The sequence below is a fragment of the Arctopsyche grandis genome, chromosome 11 (genome assembly GCF_051622035.1).
Source record: "Arctopsyche grandis isolate Sample6627 chromosome 11, ASM5162203v2, whole genome shotgun sequence".
Lineage (NCBI taxonomy): Eukaryota > Metazoa > Arthropoda > Insecta > Trichoptera > Hydropsychidae > Arctopsyche > Arctopsyche grandis.
This window is the reverse complement of record NC_135365.1, coordinates 19,278,678-19,293,792: the sequence shown is the minus strand read 5'-3', so window position 1 is coordinate 19,293,792 and position 15,115 is coordinate 19,278,678. Positions and strand designations below refer to the sequence as shown.

Here is a 15,115-nt window from a genome sequence, read left to right as displayed (position 1 = left end):
CAACATGTATCATAAACATTTTGTATGCATTTCAGTTGCATTTGATTGATTGCATGAATTCGTGACGTCTCGTGACCTATATAATTGAAAGCGGATTTCTATTGTTTTTTGCCATTTATTTTAACTCTGCAAAATGATATCGGACAGTGAAAGTGATGAAAGCGAAATAATAGCTCCTCGCCGAGGAACTCGACAAATCAGCAGCTCTACTGATTCTGAAAATGAATTTATCGACAATAATCAATTCCCAAGTAATAACTCCTTATATGACATTGACAACGAACCCGAAATTTACTTTGATGATGAACCCGAAATTGAAGAGCTTTTATTTAAAAAATTGATAAATATTTATAAAGCTTGATTGAAAAATAAATATAAATACGTATATAAAAAAAATGTTTCGTGCCACTGATGCGCTGGTGGCTCAAAGAAAGTATTGAAATACGACAATTAATGACGTCAACAACGATCGTCGTAGCAATCTTCGCCGATTTCAAAACAACGATTTATCGTTGTTGTAGCAGTCAAAGGGTTAATAAGCCGTTAGTTAAAATGTAAAACAGGGAGGAAAAATATGTGAATTCATATTTTAAAAATTTTCTGAGACATGCAAGTAGACAAAAATATAAATGAAAATATACGTGAGTCCTACGCCATCAATAAAAAAAAATAATGTTTAAGTTCGATTAACGAGTACATACTTGTTTTGGGTTTGGTGCAAACGATCAAAAAGCGCCAGACAGATTGAACCACAGATTAACTGAATGGCTGTTTTAAACGCAATTCTCGACTTCACGAATGAAAAATTGCACATCAGATGACGAGTAACCTTTCGATGTGCACAGATGCAATTATTAAAATTGAGTTGGATCTTTCTGGCGAGTTTTTAATAATTTAATAAGGAAAAATTCGGAACTAAAGTATCAGAAGCACAAAACGTATACAGGGTAGGTATGTCGGGACTTCGGGTAGATTTCGCTTAGTGTAAGTGCGAGCAGTGCGCACGCATAAGGTACACGTGTCGTTAATCTGTGGTTCAGTCTATCTGGCGCTTTTCGATCGTTTGCACCGCATCGACTTGTTTTACCATACATATGAAAAATAGAATATAATGTGTATTCGAAAAATTTTCACCTGCGGCACTAATCTATTTATTTTATGTTATATTGCACCCTTTTTTGAGCACAAAACATTTGAAACGGAGTCGACTCAACGTTAAGAAGGAATAATAGAATTCCTCCAACAGTATTTTGTATTAAATTCGCTTTAATTTTAAAAATATTTCCCCTGCGGAATCATTTTTGGAGACACGTCTCACATCTGCTTACTTTGAAGTTTTGTGAATGGAACTTATAGAAATCTTATACATACATACATCTAATCAATAATTATAAAAAAACATTAAACAAGGAAAACAATATAGTCGTGGGCACCTCAATGTCACAGAATTCATAAATTTAAAATCCAAATAGTCAACACCTATACTGTTTCCCCGATTCAAATTACGTATTTTCCATTTCCAAGATTTTTATATATGCTCATACATTGATCGCTTAAGACATTCATTTGACATTAACCTAAAATTTACAAGACTTCGGTCCTCCCGAAGGTTAATAAGAAACTCTTCAGTTTTTATTTTAGTTGGAATCATATATTAAAATATTATAACTAATTAATGTAACTTTACGACTATTACTCAAATTTTAGATTGTCGTCGATATTTCAAACTTTTAAATACAATGAGCAATTTTCATCAAAATTAATTTTCCTCCAATGTTGGTTTACATGCATTAAAAATTTGGTTCAAGTCTGCATAAGAATGGGAAAAGTGTGGTCTTCAGTAATGAGGCCCATTAAAACGTTTAATATAGAAAACAGGGCCCACAGAGTGATATCTCGAGATAAACCTGAACTAGCTCCAAAATATAAGGTCGATAAAGAAAGCCTTGATAAACTTTTAAAAGGTATGTCAACATTTATTTAATATTAAAATTGTAAAATTATATTTTACATAAATGTGTTACATAATTTACCGTTTTGTGTGAACATTTGCGTTAATGTGTTATAAATACTTATAGAAAATCCAGATATTATAGAATCCTATTCTAAGAAACATACTATATTGGACAACCGATTGAAAACAGTTTATGTATCATCTACAGATCCCGAAGCAAATGTTGGTGTTTTTATTATTTTTTTTTAATTTTGTTACTTGGCATTTCAAATCTATTTTGTTTATAAATAAAATATGGTTATCTATTTTCAGCCTGAAATGAGTAAATCTAAAAGAACACTTCCTTTGGATAGGAAATCTTTTCAAGAATCCGATTTCTCCACTTGGGACCCAGAATTCGTACCACCAGGACGACTCATGTTACGAGACATATTTCAAGTCTTAGCACTGCATGTAAATGAAGGACATTCTTCAGAAAGCTTGGCCGCCCAGTGGGGCGTGAAGAAAGAAGTTCTTGGTATGATTTTCACACCCAAATGTTTTTTACAAAATAATATTGTAGACTTTTCCTTTCAGCCCACCGATTCAGTATTACATTCCCACTATTAATTTTCATCACTATAATTTTATTTCAGATGAATTATTTAAATATTATGGAACTTTTGAAATACACATACCTAAAGGCAAGGAGAAATCTTTTGAACTAACAAAAGATCCAGTCTATATACAACACATGGCCAGTAAGAAATATATTGATGAAAAATAAACTGTAGAAAACTTAGTATTAAAATTAGTTGAAATTTGCTAGGTGCTTTATGTATGTTTATTAAATGAATTAAAACATAGTTAAACTTATATCTCTTATTGATTTTTTCACAATCACAATACTTTTGATACTTTGTATATATATGTACCTATGCAGATAAAGTATATATGTATATAAAAAAAAAAAAACATTTTGAAAAATTTAAAAATGATTTAATTTATTCATTATTTTACATTCGTTTTCGATCTTAACCATAAAATATTAAGTATAAAATCAAATACTTACATTAGCGATATTGTTAATTTAAAAAATACTATTATAAGTTTTGTCGATCCCATCTCCAAATTGTTCCATCATCACATACACAGATTAAAACATTCCCATCTTTGCTCAAAGACGTTTGTCTAATGGCCGAAATGCATTTCGGGTGTTGCAATGTGGAAACGCGTGTCAGGGCCGGATCACTATCGTCCAGTTCCCAGACGATAGTTTTGCCAATTTGATTCCCAAGTACAATAGTCTGAAATTTAATTAAATACGTAAAAATACATATGTACGCTTTCTCTCGTTATTTAATTTCTAATTATTTTATTTATGTACCTTTTGCCAAAAATCAATTGCGAATCTTATGAACCATATTTCACATTCTTTGTAATCGAACCGATGAATAACAGTAACTGAATTATCTCCTGGCTTTAACTCCTTGTCTTCAAGCCGTCCTGGTTTCCAACAAACTATTGAATTCTCGCATGACTGAAACACAAAACATTCTTTGAATATATGTAGGTGACTAGTGTTGTTACACGGCTTCGCTCGGTATTTTTAAATAAACTGCTTCAACAGCCAGTAAACATTTTATTAAATTTATTTGAATATTCGTTTGTTTTTTTCTACGAACCAAAAAAACATAAAAAGTCTCTTTCGAAATTATATATTAGATATGAAAATATTAATAAAAGCAATGTTAAAGATAATTGAATCGATAATCTCTAATAGAACTATTTTTTATTAATTTTGCTATTAAAAATTATTTTTAAATCACCCAAATTACCTCATTCTATCTGATAGCAGTAAATTGATCGACTGGGAAAATTTAAGCTTTTTTATATTGATTGAGTTAGTTTTGAAAAAATTTTACGTCCAATTATTTTTTTCAATTTCATGTTGTAAAATTAATATAATAAATACCTTTGACAATATTAAATCCCCCATCCATCTAACACAATCAACATAATTTCTATGAATATCTCTTGTAGAAAAGTCTGGAAAATGTTCTTTGAGTGAATTAAAAGGCCGGGAGCTGCGATGTACGTTAAAAGTATAACTTTGCTTAACAGCTTCGTGCATTGAAGGCTTATCCAATCTCCAGAGCTTCAAAGAGTGATCCATACCGCAAGACATTATTCTGTTGCCTTTGAGGTCAAAGTCCTGTATTGGAAAAAAATATATTTAACGATCCATTAATTCTTGACAACAAAAAATAATAAATTCTACATACCGCACTTAAAACTTCATCTCTATGTCCCTCAACGCCACCAAATATTGCTATGCAAACATCGGTTATTATATTCCACAATCGTAGAGCGTGATCCTTGCTCGCCGAGAGCAGCAGATTAGGGTCTGTAGGATGAAATTTGACTTCGTTGATAGCATGTCCATGGCCAGTGCAATGTTTAATGCACGCCTGAACAGCGGGACTAAATATTCGAACGATTCCTCGTGAGCCAGCCACAGCTAATATAGGGTTACCATTCTCTTCTTCGTAAGACCATGCACATGTATAAAAGTTTTCATCATTCTGAAAAAAAAACATTTCTCATTGAAATATGTAATTAAGAATTGAAATAGATGAACTTATAGAATTAATGTTACGTCTGGATCAGCATAGCACTGTAGCAGCTTAACACCGCCATTCTTTGGGCACTCATAAACTGACACTCTATTGCTGCCAACAACTGCAAATATCATTGGTTGTCCAGGCCCCAAATGATGATTAAATTGAGCACCGAATAAGGGTTGACCATGATCCTCCTTAGCGTAACATCTACATACAATTTTTAATTGGTTATAGGGCTAATAAATACAATGTATGTAATATTAAAATGAAAAGTGTAACGAACATAAATTTGAAAGGGGCTTTTACGATTTTCGGTACTTTCCTCCTTCCTCGTCGTCCCTTTCTACCTCTAATAGTAGGTGTTTCACTCCTCGAAGTATTGTCAGTGGTAGAAGTGCTACCCACACTAGAAGTATCATCCTAAATAAGTAAAAATTGTATTAAACAATGAATCGAGTGCAGAAGTTGTATAGGTAGTGGGTAAAATCATCTTAAAGAAATGGAAAACGACTAGGAATCCATGTAGTTTGAAAAGGTGGTGAATAATTACAATATGAATATGAAATACGGTGATTCGAAAGTTTGGAACGATGCAAAGGTATCCGAAAAACTTGGGGATTTTAAAGCGAAAGTAAAGAGAAATTGGTTGAGCAAATGAATAGCAGATGGCTGTGAGAAATGCTAGCATGGTAGCAGATTAAAGTCGAACTGGCAATGAGCGATCGAAATAATAACAATGGACGAGAGCCACGCCGCGTTCGGGAATGGAGAAGGAAATTTGATGGCGTGGTAAGGATTATAATGAAGAGTAAGTTGTATAGGAACATGACAATGAGAATTTAGTATTAGTTCTTACGGCATCATTTTCGGAATCTTCTCCGTGCACTTCGGGAACACCGCTAGACCTCATCGCGCCAAAACAAGCGGCACAGTACTGACGTTAGCGAAACCAAACCATATAAACACGAATAAACACGACCAAATACTCCCAACACGCTATCACGGGAAAAAAAATAACTTTTAACTGATAAACGGATCATTCCGCAAAAAGCGATCTCGCGCAAGTGACTCTAATCTCGATCACGGAACATTTGATACTCGAGTTTTCGTTAGTACAATATTTCGTTTTGTTTGGAGTTTTTGGGTACCAGATGTTCCGTGATCGAGATTTTAGTGACTTGTGCGAGATCGCTTTTTGCGGAATAATCACCGAACCTTTTGTACCATTGGAGCAAAAATTTATGATAAACAAAAAATTATATCATTCAAATTTTAGAATTGAAAACTTTCACAAGTTTCTGGAGCTAGGCTGCCGATATAGATATAATATAATACTTAATTGGTTTACAGGTATGCAATAGTGCATTATGCTGCATTTACACGAGACTAATTGTTAAGATATTTCATTAAACCAAGCCAATATTGAAATATCTTATGCTACATTATGAAGCCATTATTGGCTTGGCTTAGTGGAATGCCATAACAATATTGGCCTCGGGTAAATATTGCAATATTGCACAGACGTTGAAAGCGGAAGTACTGTTTTATTTTTATTAACAATAATTACAATGTTTCGGTGATTATTCCGCAAAAAGCGATCTCGCGCACATCACTAAAATCTCGAGCACGGAACATCTGGCACCCAAAAACTGCATCGCAGAAACTAACAAGAACTCGAGTGCCAGATATTCCGTATTCGCGATTTTTGTGGCAAAGATAGTCGTGCGCACGATCGCAATAATCTGTTTACCGATTACAACAGACTGTTATACATAGAACGTAGTATATAATCAGTAGCGGCTCGTGAGATTTCATAGTGGGGGGGCTGCAGAGATTATTCAGGCTGTAGTAGCTCGTTAACCAAACCGGCGATCGAATGAAAACAAAAATAGCTTGAATATGTACTATACTGGGTGGCTGCAGCCCCGCAGCCCATGTGGATGAAAAAATTGCATGAATTTGTACTGTACTGGGAGGCTGCAACCCCGCAGCCCATACGGACGAGCCGCCACTCGTATATATGTATTTAATTTTCAATAGCCACATAATTTAAGGCCCATCGACATTCTGAAGATGGGTATAGGCTAAAATTAGCATTCATTTAACTAACCAGACTCAACCACCTCCAAACGGTCCATACCCGTTAACCACCCACTAACACACTAACCCCGACAGTATCCCACAGATGTTGCACTAATTTTGCTTAGTGTTCCAGATCGACAAACACTCCACAAGCGAGCAGCCGCCAGCCCGCACCACAAACATCACCGAGAGTCCAATCCCATACAACACGTTCGATAGATAGGTTAAGGGAGTGTCACTACCCTATAAACTATCGATATAACGCAGCCACAAAGAAGTAGCCACATAATGGCTAAAATGTCCATGAACATTAATCATTGGGCTGTTTGGAGTTCAACACTAGAAGGTGTATGTTAATAAATGTGTGTACCCAATTGTGATTTGAAATAATACACAATTGTTTTTTTAATTTCAATTTTAATATTTTATGAAATCAAACATTTCGTGATTTTTATTTGGACCAGAGTCCAATAGTGATGAAATTTATTTTGTATTTAAATTCAGTCTGTATTTTAAATATGAAATTCTTTGCAGATTGTTGCGAACTTTTGACGTTTGTTTTATGCATTGGTAGACGTGTTTGGCTGTGATGACACGTGAACCAATAGCAGTTAGTCGTTGACCGGCGTTTGGAATTTCGTATCTTAGCGGTGCTTCACGCGAGGACAATGATTTTGCCACTATGTCTGATGATGACGATGTTGTTGTGCAGCGGATCGGCGGGTTCCGGTGCAAACAAATATTCCGCATCAGCTAACTTACCCGAATCAGCACCTTCCGATTTCCGGTTACTAAATAAACCCTTCCGAATGGCCAAACTCAACTTGCTTTGGACTAAGGCTCAAGTGGTTGGTCGTCTTTTATTATACCGTAATCATTTCAATATTTCAATCGACGCTACCTTAGAAAAAATATTAAAAAAAAAACTATTTATATTCTGAACGTGTATTAGTTTATAACCCATTTTATTATGTTTTAGAATTTAAATTGAAACCGCCAACTATTACATCTAATATGATAAAATAATTTTTACTTTACTATTTTAGAGACTCACCGAACCTAAGCTCAAATCTTTGTACAGCGATTTAAAAATTCACGATAAAGAAGAGCTGTCTTACAAACGAATAAAAAGTGAGGGCCTCGATAAGGATGGACTTAAAGAAGCCGAACTTCGTAAAAAGCTTCTAAATGTTATGTCGGCTTATGGCTTACTAGAGCACTTTGAAGATGTTCAAAATAAAGTGAAAATACAAGAACATGGGGTATTATTTCTTTTGGTAATTTGTGAAATGTCTTACTAAATTTTAAACAAACTGCTAATAATTTATCGAATAATTAAGGCTTTCAACGAGGCATCTGAAGAACATATCAATAAGAGCTTGTTCAAAGATAAGAAACTCAACAAACTGTGGGCCAAAGCTGAAACGTCCGGATTCACCAGTGAAGAATTACAGGCTTTGAAAGAAGAATTTTCGCATCACCAAGATAAAATTGAGCAATATTATTCAATACTTTCCGATGTTGAACAAGGAAGATCAGACGATATAGAAAGTAGGCACATGTATAATAATGTACAAACAAATGTGCATTTAACTGAAAATAAGGCTATTTTAAATACTGTAAATCTTAATTTTACTATGACTACTTTGTAGATGCTATGGATCAAGAAGAGATGGATGTGTTCAATGATATAAACAGTGGACCGGGTGATAATTCAATTAATCAGGATTTGAAAAAAAAGGCAGATTTATTGAGATCAAAGCACTTAGAACTCCGAGATAACTATGACAGACTTTATAGGCTATCTGCGAAAGGTGGGTACTGAAATGAATTTTAAAATTATTAACTATTTTATTTAATTTTTCCGTACTTCTTTTAGGACCTTTGAGCAAAGACTTTGTAGAGCCAAAAGTTCAGCAATTATGGCAGACAGCTTTAAAGGGTGACTTCAAACCAAACGAACTCGAATCATTGAGGGTTAGAAACTATTTCGTTCTTATGAATGTAGTTCTCATATATTGATTTACAAATAAAATATTTTTTTGATGTTTAGATTGAATTATTACACTACGAATCTCGACTGCTGAAATTGCGTCACCTACAAGCTGAACATGCATCAAATTTAGATATGATGGATGCGAAAGTAAGTATTCTACATATTATTTTGGACACGTTGTTCACGGGAAACTGATGTTTATAAACAAAACAGTACTCCATCAATTTTTGCGTAACCTGTTTGTAGTTGTTTTCGGAAATTCGCTTCCACTCATCCCATCGTTTCTTCATTGATTTTGTATTGTGGTCTTCAGTTCTTCTAGTGTGGATTGGCTTTCCTTCGTATGTATAATTAAAATCACTGGAGTGAAATAACCCAATTAGGGAACAACGTCCAATCTATAGCCAATGAAACTCTGGCTGTATGGCCAGTAACTGCCCCGCCCCGTCTTGATAGAACCACACATTTTACCTGGGGATTCCGTATCTTCAAAGTTCTGGTTCAAGAAACTTGTTAACCATGCTTACTTAAATGGCATGGAGTAGGGAGTCAAACAGCCATCACCACAGGTTCTCCCTTCCTCAAGAAATAGAATTACAAAAACGTCTGTTTCCCGTGGACTACCCTGTAGATATGTACATATGTCCTATTTGAATCTGTCTAATTAACAATTTTATTTATTATTTAACTTAGGGAACCGTTTCTAAGCCTTATATTGAAATGACAGACACAATAAAGAAACAAATGAGAAAAGTGGAAAAATTACATTTGGACTTGGAAAATCGAATCTTGGAGAGACACACAGAATTGTGATTAAGCAAAAAGCCAAAGAATACTTAATAATTAGTAATAAGTGTGCCAATAGTATGAATATTATCACTGGTTGTTGTAATCTTGATGTTTACTGACATTATGGATAGCACGTTAGACTCGAATTCATTGCATATACATACATATGTATATAATATATAATTTCCACTATGATGGGAATATACTCTTGATTTCTTTTATATGATATTATTTTTAGATCTATTTTAAATATTACATTAGTTTTTTTAAAATGTGTTTGTATATTTTTTCATGTTATTATTTTGTGTAATAAATTTTTTGTACGATAACAATCCATTTTTATTATATAAATTATGTAACTATCCATTTTAAAAAATTAAAATGCGTTCAGCCTGTACAATGACAATTTCGCTTACATATTGCTCGTCATTTTTCCAACAGCTATTTTTACACGTATATACAATGACATTTCCAAATTCTAAGTGAGTTTGATTCGATCCGGCAATCCGTAAGTGCGGTATTACAGTAGGAAGTATTTGTAATTCGAATTGTACATTTCCTAAGCAATTTTGACACTTAAGAGCTTTTATATTGTTAGGTAGTTCAGATATTAGTAGCGGTTGTTGACCAAGCGAATATCTAAAAATAAAGTTTGATACAAATTAGAGTTATAAACGCAGATTGTATTTACATGTGTATGTACATATGAGTCATTGCTAACATGCTGACCTCACTATTTGTTCTGGATTCATTTTTATTCTTGTAAGAAATGAATGAAATAATGTATCTCCATGTAGAGGCGTTTCCTTTTCATATTCTTCATTGACAAATACATTATTTTTTTTGACTTTCGTTTTATCTTCCTGCATCTCAATGTTCATATCTATGATAGATGATTGATATAATTAAATTTAATATTGAATTTTAAACAAAAATACAGTAGTTTCGATTATCTGACCTTATAATGTTCAGATTATACAGAAATATAGGAAAGGACAAAGAATTTTTGGATATCAATCTACTTTTGTGCTGCCCAAGAGTATAGGCTTTTTCACCGACTGATTTTTTCTCAATTTTGTTACTCGCCTACATTTATATTTTCATTTCAATTAAACTTTGCACATTCTGATTTAAATATCGGTTAAAAAAGTTTGATAATCGAGAATAATGTAAATATTTATATATTTCAAAATGAACCTTTTTTACCTTGCTGGTACTTCAATAACAATTCATCAATATGGCGATCTTTATCAGGCGTGATGAAATTTTCAGGATATACTCTGACAAATATACTTTTAAATTGTATAGAAGTATTTTCTGACACTGCTGGCAAATCAGGTTTCTTAAAATTAAAAAGAAAGTTAATAAGAACATTAAATTTGCCAATCTAAAATAATAATTCATTTTGCAGCTAAGAAATTACGTTAATTTACCAAATTATGACTATTTGATAACGAATTATACATGAATACATTATGAATCATTTTTCGCTTGGTAACAAACTACCTGGTTCAAGATTTGTCTTATATCATTGACGGGAAACGTCGGTGTCTCAACTATGACCTGTGACGATCCATCAATCTCAATATTTGCAGAAGCTTGAGGCGTTTCATTGGCGATTTTTTGAAGTTCTGCATAAATTGAAAAAGCTTATAAAAATCAAACACATCTATAATGTTTCTTAAATAAAACTATATTATCAATATACCATGTAGTCTCGAATGCACATTGGTACAATTTAGATTGCCGAAGTCATGGCTGATTTCCTCCATAATCTCATCTTTTGAATTACAACTAAAAATCAAATTGTTGATTAGTCAATGCGTTATTCATTTTTAATCAGAGTGTTGATATTTTGATATAAAATGTACATACGGTTGAGGGGTACTTGATTCATCAGTATTACTGGTCATTTCATCTTCTTCCCAATTGTTTGCATCAGTGCACCACATATCGGAAACCACGTTATTTTGTGGAGTGGTCGATTCAGTCGTTACATTTTTATTTTCATCTTTATATTGTACTCTAATACAACTCCAGCTGCAAAGTATAATGCTCAAAATATACACATACATATACATAGTTACACTACAAGTTATTACCTTTCTGAGTTATTCCAACAATTTGGGTTGATACAGCCGTAAATGTACACCGTTCTGTGATAGGGAGAATTTTCAAAAGGAGCGTAGCATTGAAACACGAGAGGTCTAGATAAACCACACAATTTACATGCATTGTTGAAATGTGAAACTAAAGGCGACGGCCAATCCTAAAAAAAGACATATGAATTATCAAACAGTAGTCATTTGAACAGAAAATAGAACACAATATCTCTCATCATCTGCGGCTTCGATTAGGTATAGTAAAATAAAAAACCAAAATGGTTAAAAAATTAACGCTCAAATTTAAATAGGTTTTGCTCTTGCGACAATTTTTTACTAATTAATTGCATTAATTTTTTACTCGTGTATGACCTAGTTTTATAATCCACGAATTGTTCCGGTAACTTTCCTCCCCACGGATAACAAGGAAATATAGAATTACTGCCAAAAACATATCAATTACGAAAAGTTTATATAGTTCGTTAAAATTTAAACTTTGTGATTTCAAATATTTGTGATACGTGCCTGTCTTAACAATAAAACCTGATTTTTATTAGTAACCCGATAGTTCGTTCATCTTCAAGAATTTGCTTGTTTTGTTAGTTGCTTTGTTTACGTGTGGGTGTCTATTTGTGTTGGGTGTTGGGTTAGATTTGAATTGAAATTTCTAAATGAATATATATTATAGAAATCAGGGTTGAATTACTTATAATGTAAGTAAATAAGAATTATAATTTGATTAAAAAGTAGTGTTTATTAAAATACATATATAGAGCATGGAGACAATTACAAATATATGTATATATGTAAACATAATTTACATATACATATTTGAGTTAAGAAACTTACTGGCAATCCTCCTAATTTACTGTCATAGCAGGTTGTGGCTCCCGGAGAAGCCTCCCCGTCCGCAGCCCCTAATTGAACCTCAAGCACATGTGACATCGTACACCCCTACACGTGCACAGCAAGCGTGTAAACAATTGTTAAATGTCAAAATTCTGAACATAGCATGATCGTTTACAACCATGACTTGAATGGTTGAATTCATGGATTGTTGACGTCACATGACATGACATGAATTTCATTTGAATCATTTTAGGATTATCAATTTCGAAAGACTTATTTATTTGGTAAACGGTTTATTCCGCAATATTTCGCATGAATATATTTCGATTTGTAGGTGGGGGTATGGATGTTGACCGTATCCCGGCCTAAAGAAACACGGTGTTTTGTTGGAATATGTTCAGACTATGTCTGATGATCGGCTTTCGTGGCCTTACGACCCACGATTTGGCCTATATATTTTTGTGCTGGCCACCCTGAGACAGCGGTTGGCACACAAACTGACAGTTGTCAATAGCGGTTTGGCGCGTAAACACCCCGGTGTTTACGGGGCCCACCTCGCCACCGAAATCACCAGCTAGAGGCTGGTGAGGGTTGTGACGATACTTGGAGACCAGCTCCAGTATCCGTCCGGTGTGCACCAGAGGAAGCCTGGTCTGTCTTCGTCCAGAAGGCAGACAACTGAGCTACGCGTGGCTAACCTCAAAAGGCACGCGTGGTCACTTTGTTACTCCCCCCCCCCCCCCTTTCCCCCCTGCTTGATCTCTATATATATATATATATTATATATATATATATATATATATATATATATATATATATATATATATATATATATATATATATATATATATATATATATATATATATAAAATACAGTCACCATACTGTGGCGGCTCGCTTATACGACATGGTCGAGTTTGGTTGCCTTCCTGCGAGTGGGAACCAACTCGGCTGGGTTCGGAGAGCTACTACTCACTCTGTCTTCAGCTGTCATATAATAAACACGTGCATTAACATGCCAGTCGTCTCATTCGTTCATCCTCCATACTGGTGACCCCCGACATCGAGCCACGCAGCCTCGATCAATTTCAACATGCCGCTCATCCCTGCCTCGCCGAGCCAGGCGGGAGAGCTACCCGCCGCGCCCCCATCGCCATCAACACAGCACGCCGCGGCCCGCGGGTGACAATAAACGAGCAGACACGGCTACCTACCTACCGACGTCCAGCCACAACGTCGATGACAGGTGCTTTAAAAAATGGGGGAGCGAATGAGACGACGATCTTGACAGCTGGATGTGGAGTCATGCGCGATCCACTACACATAGAACGGTCATCCAGCACCACAAGACATACACCACCTCAGCACCATCATCATCATCATCATCAAGGCCCCGTCCGTCCCCACGAGCGTCGTCACGCCGAGACGGGCGGTAGCGCTACAACACCTCCACGAGCCACAACGACTCACAGTCCAGCTCGGAGTATCATCAACCACATCGATGCCCCTGCCGCCCCCGCCGCCCCACCAACCGACATCAGCCTCGGAAGAGCGGCGCCGCCGCAGCATCGCATCGGCGCGACCATCGGACCAGCCACCGTCCTGCTCGCGACGTCACCGCCCTCGAATCTACCGACCATTCAGGGCGGTACACCTATGTACACAGCGGATGACCCACGTCAACATTTTTTTTTCTCCCCACGTAATAATTTTTTCTCTTTGTGTAACAATAATTTTTTTCTTTTGTAAAATTTGTTTCTTTGTAATTTTGGTATCGCTGATGCTGGGGGGGGAGTGATGTGGCGGCTCGCTTATACGACATGGTCGAGTTTGGTTGCCTTCCTGCGAGTGGGAACCAACTCGGCTGGGTTCGGAGAGCTACTACTCACTCTGTCTTCAGCTGTCATATAATAAACACGTGCATTAACATGCCAGTCGTCTCATTCGTTCATCCCCCATAATACAAACAGAATTACAACCTGTTTTCATTATTATACAATTTCCCGCCTTTGTCCTGTATCACACTCACTTACGCACACTGCACGAGAGAGAGCGAGATATACATCGAGCCGAGCCGACATCAGCAGAGACCAGACCACCGACGACGAAGGAAGGCACCTTGAGGAAACCAGTCCCGCCCAAGCTTACCACTAGCTATCTCACAAAACCGACTTCGGGGGTGCCTTCGAGTTGAACATCCCTGGAGTCTGTACAGAATAAATTGTTTTTATTATATAGTTTCGAGTATAAAAGATTATAAAAAGTTTATGTTGATGAAGCGGGTATGTTCTGGAAGTTTTCGAAGCGGCTGGAATCGGCTGAGTTTTGGAAGTTCTCTAAGCGGCTGGATTCGGCTGTGTTCTGGAGCGGTTCTTCCATGTTGGTTGTTGCAGGTTGAGTGAGTCTGGCTCTGTTGCTGGTCGGCTGCTTCTAGCTGACTGGTTGTTGGTATAGCATGGTCTGCTGCTGTGTGGTGACCGAATGTTGAGCCCGATGTGCGGGTTTATATAGTAGTTCACTGTATGCGGCTCGTGTGCAAGGGATGCAAGGAATGCGGTTCGTTCCATTTGATTTGTTAGGGTGGAACATTCTCGAATATGTGGCGTCGTTCCACTCGATTTAGTTTTTATCTCCCTTTGTTCCATGGAGTCTGGATGTTTGTTCAATGGGTTACAATGTAGTTGTTGTTTGTACAGCTGCACTAATGGATGCAGGTGTTCTTCGACTTCACGTCGTTCCG

General features: G+C 35.9%; 4 protein-coding genes across 4 annotated transcripts; 2 read left to right on the top strand and 2 right to left on the bottom strand.

Annotated features, from left to right (window-relative positions):
• The first annotated feature begins 1,540 nt into the window (after positions 1–1,540).
• On the top strand, positions 1,541–3,025 carry LOC143919411 (NADH dehydrogenase [ubiquinone] 1 alpha subcomplex assembly factor 4). The gene is made up of 5 exons (XM_077441719.1): positions 1,541–1,609; positions 1,708–1,964; positions 2,079–2,176; positions 2,267–2,471; positions 2,590–3,025. Exons 2-5 carry the CDS (start codon positions 1,820–1,822, stop codon positions 2,718–2,720), a joined length of 579 nt encoding a protein of 192 aa, XP_077297845.1. The 5' UTR covers positions 1,541–1,609; positions 1,708–1,819; the 3' UTR covers positions 2,721–3,025.
• On the bottom strand, positions 2,724–5,481 carry escl (embryonic ectoderm development protein escl). The gene is made up of 7 exons (XM_077441716.1): positions 5,414–5,481; positions 4,841–4,977; positions 4,593–4,764; positions 4,219–4,518; positions 3,909–4,148; positions 3,321–3,473; positions 2,724–3,240 (listed from the first exon to the last, which is right to left on the bottom strand). Exons 1-7 carry the CDS (start codon positions 5,465–5,467, stop codon positions 3,037–3,039), a joined length of 1,260 nt encoding a protein of 419 aa, XP_077297842.1. The 5' UTR covers positions 5,468–5,481; the 3' UTR covers positions 2,724–3,036.
• A 1,720-nt stretch (positions 5,482–7,201) lies between these two features.
• LOC143919410 (alpha-2-macroglobulin receptor-associated protein) lies at positions 7,202–9,754 on the top strand. The gene is made up of 7 exons (XM_077441718.1): positions 7,202–7,487; positions 7,686–7,901; positions 7,980–8,190; positions 8,292–8,453; positions 8,519–8,616; positions 8,693–8,782; positions 9,329–9,754. The coding sequence occupies exons 1-7, from the start codon at positions 7,308–7,310 to the stop codon at positions 9,446–9,448; spliced, it is 1,077 nt and encodes a 358-aa protein (XP_077297844.1). The 5' UTR covers positions 7,202–7,307; the 3' UTR covers positions 9,449–9,754.
• Positions 9,646–12,566, bottom strand: trus (programmed cell death 2 like trus). The gene is made up of 8 exons (XM_077441717.1): positions 12,376–12,566; positions 11,527–11,693; positions 11,300–11,464; positions 11,133–11,218; positions 10,931–11,055; positions 10,631–10,766; positions 10,154–10,307; positions 9,646–10,063 (listed from the first exon to the last, which is right to left on the bottom strand). The coding sequence occupies exons 1-8, from the start codon at positions 12,469–12,471 to the stop codon at positions 9,793–9,795; spliced, it is 1,200 nt and encodes a 399-aa protein (XP_077297843.1). The 5' UTR covers positions 12,472–12,566; the 3' UTR covers positions 9,646–9,792.
• Between the last annotated feature and the right edge of the window lie 2,549 nt (positions 12,567–15,115).